The 12,233-nt window shown below is 32.5% G+C and overlaps 1 protein-coding gene across 3 annotated transcripts in view; it reads left to right on the top strand.

Moving 5' to 3' along the window:
• The window catches only part of LOC134527379 (nucleolar protein 10), a 130,575-nt gene that overhangs the window by 14,525 nt on the left and 103,817 nt on the right, over positions 1–12,233 (top strand). For 2 of the 3 annotated variants that reach the window (XM_063360016.1, XM_063360018.1), the window contains exons 3-4: positions 3,287–3,501; positions 4,650–4,786. In XM_063360016.1, the coding sequence (XP_063216086.1) occupies positions 3,287–3,501; positions 4,650–4,786 (352 nt within the window). The remainder of the gene's footprint in view (positions 1–3,286; positions 3,502–4,649; positions 4,787–12,233) is intronic. The other variant, XM_063360017.1, reaches the window with a different exon arrangement.

The raw sequence follows: 12,233 nt of genomic DNA, 5'->3' as shown, positions 1-12,233 counted from the left end.
TGGTTCTTTTACGCTCGGCTCGGGCGGAACTTGACAATGAGTTATGCTTTTTAGTGCGTGCAGCCGGCATTAATCAATTTATAAGACGTTATCACGTCAAAACCTGTTTTTTTTTTCAACCTGCATTATATTCATGTTTCCATATCATCATTGTAATTGTTTGAAAATTGTAGTATTATACGAGCCAAAGCTTCAGGTTCTTAATAATGTAGCTGGTTAGATCCAACAACTGTAACCTAACATTTTGGTGTGAGTTTAGTGTGCCTTTTTAAACTTTTTTTTTATTATTTAAAAAGTGTAACTTGCAACCAACTTTCATTTAAGGAGATTGCAAGTTTGTGCTCGACAATTAAAAAACAAAACTGACATATATAAATACAACAGTGGATATCAACACACAAAAACAACTAAACCCATTAAGAAGTAAGTTTTGAAAGTAACATTAGTTTACTAATTTATTCTTGGATGTAAACAAAACTATTAAAAGTACACAGTTATTTAAAGTATTGAAGAATTACATGTTTGAATTATTTTGAAATAATTATAATAGGTAACATGAAAATTGATTATGTATAGGTAGTGTCTCAATGAGTATATGGGAAAAGAAAAGAATATTTGTAGACTTAATTTACAAGTTGGTCAAGTTGATTAAAATTTCTTATATCAGTATTTAAATTAAGAGTACATTAGTTGGTACAAAGTTATTGAAAGAGCACCTTTAATGAGAGTATTAATAGTAGAGCATGTGGCTCTATGATTGAAATAGTTATTACTTGGTAACACAATAAATATAAAATTAATATTGATAATGTCTAAATGAGTAAATTATTTATCTGATTTGGAATGAAGTAGATCCAATTTATTATAATAAGTTTGTAATCTAAACAGAATATCTTTTTGTATATTCAATGTACACAAAGTTAATGTTTATCGGCTCTGAAATTGGGGAACTCTTGAACCAATATTATCAAGTAGATACACACATTATATGTATATATATATATATATATATATATATATATATATATATATATATATATATATATTGACAATTAATTTTAGAACTATAACATTTTTTTAACATAAAGAGAGAGGCTAAATTAGGTTGAGAATATTGTTTAAAAACATAAGCTTAATCAATTTATTTTAAATGTTTTCAATTTTGTCACTATCAATTGCATTAATATTGTTTCAAATTATAGAGCAGTATTCAAGTTTATACCTAATTAATACCAAAAAGTGTTAGAGAATGTAATCAGGAATTGTGGCATAAAAAGAGATGTATTTAATTACTGCTAGAGTTTTACGGGAAATAGAGTGTAAATAGTCTACATGTTGATGATACAACAATTTCGAATCTAAAATAATACCAAGATCTTTAATGGTGGAGGATTTTGGAATTAAATTGTTGTCTAAGTTTTGCTTGATAGGTAGATATTTGCTTGTAAAGGAAATTAATTTAGTTTTTCCTTTATTAATTCCAACGAGATTAAATTCACACCAATTAGTAATTTTGTTTAAGTCAGATTGAAGCAATAAACTATCATTTAAAGAAGTAATTTTTCTAGAAATTTTTGGCTCATCAGAAAACATAACATCATTAGAGATATTAAGAGCTAAAGTTTTGTCATCAATAAACATTTTAAAAAATAAAGGTAACAAAGTAGGCCTACCACGTGAGGAATTCCAGAACTAGCTTTGCTACCATTTTTATGAATAGGAATGACCATTGCTTTTTTTTTTGTAGGGGGAAAGTGTACTATCTTGGGTAACACCTGAACTAATATTAAAATTGAGTTACAATTGTTGATAGAGACAAAAACTTCTTTGATTGAGATAACAAGCAAACCAATTTAAAAAAAATACTATTACTGATACCAAAAGTAGATAATTTGTCGAGTAAGATACCATTATTAACAGTATCTAAAGCCTTATACTTGACCTCTGAGTAACTTGATAACAGATTGGATTAAGAAAAGACATGAGATTGGTGGACATATACACTCCATTTCTAAACCCATGCCGATTAAGGGATGTTTTATTTTAAAGAGAGAAATAATTTGCTACCATTTTTATGAATAGGAATGACCATTGCTTTTTTATAGGAATTGGGAAAGAATAGTGTTTTAAGCTCATGTTCTATATATGTGAAAGAAGAGGTATAAGTAAATAAGAACAACCTTTAAGTAAAAAGTAGGAATACAGTTAGGCCCACAGGACATGGATGATTTTAGGACTTAATTGTCCAGAGTACGAGACTACCAGAGATTGTAGGAACTGAAATTGTGTCAAAACTAGGATTGAGGGTTTTTTTTTGATTATGAAAATTTTAAGATCCATATACACTGACAAAATATTTATAAAAGACATTAGCTAACACATGAGGATCATTTTTAGTAGTACAATTCACTGTAAATGCAGATTGTTCATAAAAACCAGATTCTGGGCAATTTATCTTATCACGCTTAATTATTGCTTTTTACTTGTTTCCTGTAATGTGAAAGAAAGAGTAATAAAACATATTATTGTTTCTTATAACGTTTGTGGAAATGTTTTTTTAGATTTAACTGCAAGTGTATGTTCCCAAGAAAACCAGCAGAGGTAGTTAAAAGATTTTTTTAGATATTTCAGGGAAAAAAGATTGATATTGTTGCCCCATCAAGTAATAAGCTGATCCACTAGAAAGTTAACGTAAGATAAATCATAAAATTTAGACCAGTCATGATTTTTTTGTAGAATTATAAAATCCAAGGAATCACCATCTTTATAATTCCTGAAAACACCAAGCACCAAGATACAACTAATATCATAAATAATCAGCATTATTAATCATAATTAAATTCAAATTTCAAAAACATAATCTTTTGATGTAGTAAATTAAATCACTATAAATAAATCAGCAGGCATATTGTACCAAAATGTATGTAGCAAATATTAGAAAATTTGTTAGTTTTTTAATCTTGCAACTATTATTAGTAACTCATTGTTACATTATGGCATTTGTATATTTTTCAAACACAAAAATTCTTGCATATTTAGTTTTATTGTACCCAGTAGTGACACGTGCTTATTAAAAGTGTAATAAATAATAACCAAAATCATGTGTCATATTTGTTTGATAATATTCTATATTTATGAATCAACAGTGTTTAAATTAATAAAAACATAACACCAAAATCTCAAGTTTTAAAAATGAATTTAGGCTAAATATAAATCCATATATCTTGTCCCTAGTTATGACTGTATTTTTTGACACAGTATTTCATTTTGACGAAATGTTTTTCAGATATTCGAAGGCGAATACAACTCATCCAAGATTTTGAAATGCCTGCTTTGAGTACTACTGTGAAAGTGTCACGAGATGGTGAATATGTGTTTGCCACAGGAACTTACAAACCGAGAGTTCGTTGCTATGATGTCAACAATCTGTCATTGAAATTCGAAAGGTGTTTCGATTCAGATGTGGTGACTTTTGAAATACTTATGGATGACTACAGTAAGGTTAGAACAAACTTGCTGATTTTTCGTAGTTTGTATGTTTCTTTGCTTACTTTGGTTATTTGGTATTTAATTAGGTTTGTTTAAACTTATCACTCCATGATTAATTCTCTCTAAGCTATTGGTGTTGTAATTCTATCGTTTATTTTATACTAATGTTCACCATGGAAAAAAAAACTATTTCAATTATTTTTATAACAATTTCAATGGTTAATGAACTGTTTATTATAGTATTTTTCACTTACTTATTCAGAATGTTGTTTGTGAAATCATTTTTGATTGTTTTGGAGAATTATTTTTACTTCGTGCTGGCCATATTTATTTGTATCTTTATTTATACTGTTTACATTGTTGCAATAATAAAGACAGACCTCAAGAGACATATTAATTGAGAAAATAATCAAATTATTTATTGTGCTCAGATATACACCCAGTAACATTTTCTGTTTGTTTTCCATAAACAATTATGTCCCAAAGTGTGTCTGTCTAATCAAGAGTGACTTGTGACACATTGCTTTATTTTTGTGAAAAAATAAGTCAGAGTCATTCACTATTGTGTGCATGTATCACCTGGGTTTCTTGCAACATACAGTGGCATATGCCTAATATTGTATGCTTATAACGAAAGATTAATGGTGGATTGCGATAAAACAGACATAACACTGAAAAACATCTCAATAACACTAAAAAACATGTTTATAACAACCAAATAAAAGTTAAATCATCAAATCAATCAACATTTACCCAAAATTTAATTCAAATCACGTTTGAAATTAAATTAATGTAATTATTTGAAGATGAATATGAATCTAAAAGTGTGTAGATTGGAAAAAAATAATTTACGTGGTTTATTGAGCATATATTTTCGAATCACTTTAAAACTACAAATACACTCTAATTTATTTTTATTATTCCCAATGATTGTCAGATGTACTTTTTGGAAATTAATTTTGTAAAAATGCAGCATTTCAACATTACACTATTTTGTTAGAATAAGTGTTATAAAACAGAATGCTTAAAAGAAAAGCAATCATGTTTTAAAATGAAAATTGATGTAATAATAGAGCTTAAAATCTTTTCTGTATGTTATAATATATAGCATGTTCAGGATGGTAGCCACTTGAGCGCTGTGTGCATGTGCTTGTGTGCAGCTGGTCTTCTTGCACTGCGACCGGTACGTGGAGTTCCACGCAGCTCACGGCCGCTATCACCGGCTGCGGATACCCAAGTTCGGTCGAGACATGCAGTACCACTACCCGACGTGCGACTTGTACCTCGTGGGCGCCGGGTATGTGCGACTGCACCTGTACCTAACCTCAGAAATAGTTTTAAAATATATCTAATGAGTGACTTATTTGTGTAGTTGGGAAACTTGCAGAGTTAACAACAGTTGACAGCTGCAAAAGGGAATGTGGCTGTAGAGAATTATCATAGTTCTATTGCCCCTTATCACAAAAAAAAAACTACACAGCAGTTAGTGCTTAAATTGCTTAAATGGCTTTATTCATTTACCTGTTGAAATGAACAATAAATAAAATCACTGCTGTATACTACTGAATATGATGAACACAGCATATTTGTGAGAAACTTTGAATATAAGTTTGTATTTAGGTTAGCAATAATCATAGACTAAGTTTAGAAACATACAAGGCCCAACAAAATACTAAATCAGGAGTTTACTTTGTCAAAATGAAATGTTTATTTTGTTTTGTGATCAGAGCTCTGTATAGACGTGCTGTTACCAGGTAGAACAGACATACAGCTAGCTTATCCTTAGTTTGGTTTTGTGAGTTGGCCTTGGCTTGTCTGGACCTAGGGCAGTTTTTGTGCCTGTAGGACCTGCTTCGCGATGAGTGCCGCTCTAAAGACTGTCAGTGCTCGGTGAAGGGCTCTGAAACCCTTGCCCGTTTTGTAACCCGTGATTGTCGCGAGTTAATTGCTGGAACTACTTTTTAAGAACTGTATAAGAATTTTGAAGACTTCAAAAGATTTTAGTTAGGTTATAAAGATATTTTAATTAGCTTATAATTTTATTTTGGTTTGGTTTGTTAGTAAGTTAAGGGATATTTATTTTTGTAATTTTTATTTTATTTTATTATAATAATAATAATACTTACGAGTGTTGAGCTTGTTAGGAAATAATGTAAGTTTTAAGTGCAAAGTACTGCTCAAAGAAATTACTGAGGTGTTTAAAAATAATCTTTTTAAGAATATTATTTTAGCTTGCTATTAATTCTTTTACAAGATGATTTTATGTAGAATAGAATTTTTACATAAGTTGTCAAAAAGAAATAAGACAGTGAGCTTTTAAAATAAATACGTTAATGTGTTGTGCTGTTACATTTATGACTATTTCACGCACAGAAAGTCAACAAACTATTTATTTACTAACATTTTATTATATTTATCGTTGTTTGTTTATATTTTTCCGTTTGAACGATTTATTTTGTGTAATTTGACGTGTGTCGGAATCTTTGATATAATTCAAGCTGACATTTAAGCAGCATTTGACTAGACCCCTCTAGGGCCATATTGGTTTTAACGGTAATTTAAGCTTTTGACACTGATTTTATTTAAAAGAGTGTTTATTGTTGAAAAATAACATTTTAAATTTGTGACGTTTAGACACTTTAAGACGTTTTGGGTGAAGTCGGATTTTATTATAAAGTGTTAATTTACGTTAACGGTGTTTTTGTTCCGGCCAATGGGAGGCCGAGTTACAATAATGAAGAGTTTGGAACTAAAATTAAGAATAAGAGAGTTATAAAATTGTGGCGTCACAGTCAAAATCGCCGGAGTTTGGATCCCTTAATAATCTGATAAGCGACGAAGCTATTTAGGTCATCCAAGAAAAAGGATGTTTCTAAACGGCGTTTACATTAATTATATGTAATTATCATAGGGCGCATCAGAACTGATGCGATCTTAGGAGTGAAAATACGTGAGTAATATCTGACTCGATTTCCTCCATCACAAATGACCGTGCCTACGAACCAAAAATAGTCATATCTGTTTCCCTACAAATGTAAAACATTTAATTAATACGTGAAATTACGTTAATATATTAAAGGCAGACGTGTTTTAATTAATTTTACTCTGAATACACAATCTAATTCCTGTACTCAGAGGTTAACCGGGATAGGATCTCACAGTGTTTTGCCGACACATATAATGAACTACGCCGCGGTACATTTTAATTGAAATGAACTTTGAAAGTATTTATTCATTTTTCGCCGCACCTAAACTGAAAACGACGAACTTCTCAAACGGGATATAACGTACTTTTGTATATGTATTCATGTGTGCAACCTAATTCCTGAGCATGGTAAAACACATATTTAGTTGCCATATGTCAAGTTATTAATTTGAATATTTATTGTTTTATTAAATACGACCTAAAAAATCACGTTTGTACTTTGTTGTCTGATTTATGTATGGTAAAATATCCCAATTCTCCTTGTTTCGACAGTCTTAACTATTTGTCCTGATACTTTTACAAATTTTCTCTTATGTGTATTGTACTATTTATTCTTTAGAAACACCTTATATTATACACATAAGAGTGGCGCCCATAATTATAATAATACAGACGTTTCAGTGGAGCGCCCGGTCAGCTGATCGATATAGAGCTAGGTGCAGAACTATACTGTGGCATAGAGCTAGCTGCAGAGATACCAAAAAAATAACATAACACAGTATGTAATATTATTATGTTTATATATATATTTATTCATCTGTTTTGTTTGTACACCTCACACACACTTGGGTGAGGTAAGCACATTACAGTGTGCCAGGTTTTAGGCATGTGCGAATGTTAAATTTTCGTTGCGAATCAAATTGCGAAGCAAATATTAACTATTTTTGCGAAGTCGAATCGAATTTGAATAGTTGCATTTTTTTTATCTCAACTTCCCAAACCCATTAATAAAGTGTCCCACATAAAAAAAACTGCAGTTTTAATCTGTTTTATTCAAAAACATGAAACCAACTATTTTGAGAAAAAAAATTCTTATATGTAAAATTTAATTAAATTTTTATAAACACAACATAAATTGAAGTAGTGTTCTTTTGAGCCTTCAAAAAATGTCAATTGTTTAAGTATAATGAACTTTTTACTAAACCGGGAAAAAATTATTGAACTCCCATGTCCATTTGGGGCAAGAACAAAAAACAAAAACTAAAAAAAAGTATACACACAAAACCCCATTTAAATCTTTTAGTATATAAAACATTTAAACACTAGGTTCTAGTTATAGCATCTCAGCAGTTTAGCTTTTATTTTAAGTTGGCATGTAAAAACAAAAATTGCTCTACATGCTGAGGAAGCAAGTTTTCTCTTCGTGCTGAAACAACATTTCCAGCTGCTGAAAAGAGACGCTCTGAATTTACTTGTGTGGCAGGAACCTCCAGATACTTTAGCGCTACTTAGGATAAATATCGGTACTTTGTGCCTTCATTTTTCCACCATTACAATGGATTCTCATGTCTGCTGATGCGGGGTTCTTTTAAGTACCGTCGTACCTCTTCTTCTCCTTCATCATAATCTTTATTGTCTTGCGTTGGAATACTGTCCAAGATAGCCCATAAAGAAGACGTTGGTGCAGAGTTAGAAATGTTAGATTTAACTTTTTTAACTGCATGAATGGAATCCGTTTTTATACTTTTAATTTCCGACAAAAGAATGCCTTGTGATTCCATTGTTGATAGAAGAACACCTTTAAATCTGGGATCTACCAACATTGCAGCATGCTGTAGGGGCTCTTGCATGTAGTTTGGAAACCTCGACTTACATTTTTATGCAATGCTCTTGCAAGTGTCACTACATCTTTTTTGGCAGCGATGTACGATTCGAGGTTACAAAGAAGACAGTGAAGTACTGGAATGATCATAGACAATGTTGGGTAAGTGTTACCACTCATTTCTTCTGTCGCCTCTGCAAGTGGTTGTAAAACTTGAACAAAGTTCTCAGCAAGTTTCCATTCCACTGCGATCAGCATGTCTGTATCACCAGAGTTCACGTGGTCGGGAACAAGAGCAGGTTTCATTTCCAGCAGTCTCTTGAACATTTGGTACTCTGAGCACCAACGTGTATCAACATGCTGAATTACCTCTAGTTTAGGCATGTTCAACTGCTCCTGGAGTGTGTGGTCTTTTCCTAGCACATGTGTTTCTTTGGTAATGACCAACTTTACTCCTGGCCTTACTAAGAAGTGTGGTTGTACCTGGGCAATCATTCTTGCTGTTTTCAATTGAAATTTGAAGGGTATGAGCAAAACATGATCTTGAACCATCTCTAAATAATTATGCAGAAGCCTGTCTGGAATTATGAGCATCGTCAGTGATACAGAATAATGGTATAGGTGACACTGCTGGGTCAATTCAATGAGAACATTTTGTAGGGTAGCAGCCACATGAACACTTGTATGGGATTCATTTACGACAATGTTGCTCATTGTAAATGACACAAGTAAAGTCGGGTCGGAGATAATTGCAGGTAAGTCTGATGTAACTGTCCGATGAACATGAAGTCCAGCTATCAGATGTAAATCTTGTACAAGCATATCCTTGAGGGTTTGTTTTTTTTTTTCTCATAAAGTGCTGCGAAGTAATGTTCAGAGAATGTAGTTTTGCATGGTACTGTATATGTAGGTGCAACATATTTGTGTCCCATTAAATCTTGAAACCCATGCCCTTCTACAAACTCATAAAGCAAAAGTTCTGTTGTCAACATTTTGGCATTTTGTTTTGTAATACTTTGTGCTTTAGGATCGGTTGGTGACATCTGCGTACTTCTGAACATATTCGATAAAGTAGACTGTAGAAATTGTGGTTTTTTCTTTGCAGAAGTTTCTGAATTTTTTCTTTATCTTTCAATAGCTCCTTGTACAACACAGTGTGTTTGGCCCCCAAATGATTCTGGAGTGTCGTAGTTCCTCCAAGAAGTATTTTTTTTGTATGTCTTACTCATTTTCTTGAGAAAATGATTTATTCTGTACAATCATTATAACATATAAAATGTACTAGACGTGTTTTTAAAATAGAAAGTGATATTTTAAATATTTAAACACAGGGCATTCAACTGTTCTCATGTTTTAAATGGAAATCATCTGTAATAACGAAACTGCCCTCAGATGGCAATTAAAAATAGTGCAATACTCTAAAATAGTTATTCTTCTGAAAAACAACATTATAGAAATTTTATTTTTGAGTTTCTCTCATTTTAGTTGATGACTCTGGTAAACTGCATTGCAGTATTTCAAGTTGTTAATCAATCGTATGCAGTTTTAACAGTTGGTTAGGTTAGGTTAGGCTAGGCTAGGCTAGGCTTAGCTACATTTAAGTTATTCTAAATCATTTGAATGGGTGGTTAGGGTGTTAACTACATATAAAATAGGCCCTACTATTTAAATGCTTTGAACCATTGGTTAGATAAGCTTAGCTACAAATTAAAATACTGTCAGTTGGCATCCATTGATTGTTAGATTAGGTTAGCAACATTAAAAATACTTATTTGTGGTTTTTAGGACAAATAGTAGTCTACTCAAAAATACCATCTTCTGTATTTTTTAATTTTTTGGATGAGCTCTAACCGTATTAGAAAAACACCAAAATTAGAATAATTAGTAATTTCACAGATCACTAAAGTCTAATAATATTTGCTATTTTTTCATCCACATCAAAATACTACACAAAAAAAACTAAAAACTAGCGATAATTGCGATACGTGTTTTGGGGGAAATTCAGTATTGTAGAAAGATAGTAAAATTTCAAAATTCGCTATCTAAACAATATCAATCTATTACAAAAACATTAACACTCTTTTATAGCAAATTACTTCATCATGGCTTCAAATGTCCCCGCAAAACCGTTATTATGAACGTTACGATGAAAATCTTGTCTAAAAGTAGTTAACATGAAACGTTATTAGTTTGAAGGCATAAGAAAACGAACGAAAAAAATACATTTCAAGAGTGGTCGCAACGTGACATAATTGCGTTTTACTTTGTCCTTTTTACCGCTGGATATTGCATTACAATCGGAGAACCGTTATTACACCACGCATATAATATTTTATATCGCTGTGTACGACCTACAAATTTATCAAAACAATACAATTATCATTGTAACATAACCTACCACGCGGGCATTTGAAAAATTGTTTGCATTTATCGAATTGTGCGGAACAATCGCCAACATCTGTGAAAAAAATTCCATATTGCACTACGTTTTCTCCTTTTGACGGTATTTCTCTAGATTGTGATGATCCCTCTGCGCCTTTATATGTTTATAATTTCGTTAGACAAAATTAATAAGCTGCAATAGATTATGTAACTCTAGATTAATCAATTATGAAGTCACACTTGTGCGAGAGGTCGATCTTCCAAAGTCAACAGAAAATAAATCGTACGTGCGACATAAAGACTTGAATAATACAAAGCTTCGTTTAATGCAAATAGTTCATATAGTTTCGAAGTGTTATAGAATATTAAAAAAACTTCGAATTAATTTGTACTATCGAAGCTTCTCACATGCCTACCAGGTTTGTGACATGGACGGTGAGACCAAAAGGGAGTAGGGGAGTGGTGAATGACTTATAAAAGGAGGGGAGAGAGTGGCTGGGATTCGGCGGCCGGGACTGACCTCGAGCGTCTGGCTCGCTGTGCTTTGGCACGGCAGAAATAAACTATGTGTTTCTTCTAGAATACTGAAGTGGTGTATAATGCTGAGAGGATTTTTACGACGAAGGCACTGAGGCACCACGCAATAAGAAGCTACGCCCGGCAGAGTTGTGTGTGTGTGTGTCGTGGCAGGTCATCCAGACGATCTGCATAAGCTACAAGTTTTACTCAGTACTACAATATACTGAGGAGTTTTTGCAAAGGGCTGGAAGTTTGCCATGTTTCCTACGAAAATCATTGTTACAAATAAATCTGGACCTTGTCATATTTTCTTGGTGAGAACGTCAAAGCTAAGAAACTCTGTTGCCCAAATTCAACTCTTCCTGCGGCGCTGGTTAACCTTTTTTATTTAGGAACCGTGTCCATGGAAACATCCTTTTACGTCACTTGGGTTTTAAACTTTACTTAATACGTGCTGTTCTACAAATGAAACTCCCCTAAACACATCTCACGAACTGAGTTTGACAGGTTTATTAAATGATTTATAAAATAGGCAGGTCTGTTATTGTACAAAGTTTATTTAGTGGTTGTTATTTGGCTGGTAAAAAAAAGCCAGTTTTTTGAGATTATTATGTATATATTTATGTGTTTAAAATTAGAGTACATTTACGAGGGTTATTTTTTTTCAACCTCCGATCGGCTGTAATAAAAAAACGGGAATGAATTGGGAAATTATTTTAATGTCAAAAGAAACGTACATCTTTACTCTATTTTTCCACATAATCACCGTGCAGATTGAGGCATTTGTCGTACCGATGCACCAGCTTTCCAATACCCTCTGCATAAAATGATGCATCCTGCCTATTCAGCCACATTTTAACAGTGCCCTGCAGTGTGATTACAGTTTCATTTCTGCATGGCATGCCCATTAATCATTACCCTAATCGCTCGTACACGAATCGACACGTCTCGTAGTGTTTACCCCCTTCCACCAACCATGTGGAGCGGCCAACTCACACCTCAGTTGAAGCTTGGTTATGGGAATGTCAACATGGCTGCAACAATAAACTGTACGGTGAAATGCGAGCTGTGTGGAGTCATCCGTTTCTTACAGGC

This window comes from Bacillus rossius, chromosome 1 (assembly GCF_032445375.1).
Source record: "Bacillus rossius redtenbacheri isolate Brsri chromosome 1, Brsri_v3, whole genome shotgun sequence".
NCBI classification, from domain to species: domain Eukaryota; kingdom Metazoa; phylum Arthropoda; class Insecta; order Phasmatodea; family Bacillidae; genus Bacillus; species Bacillus rossius.
The sequence above is the reverse complement of the archived record's forward strand: the minus strand, read 5'-3'. Positions and strand labels throughout refer to the sequence as shown.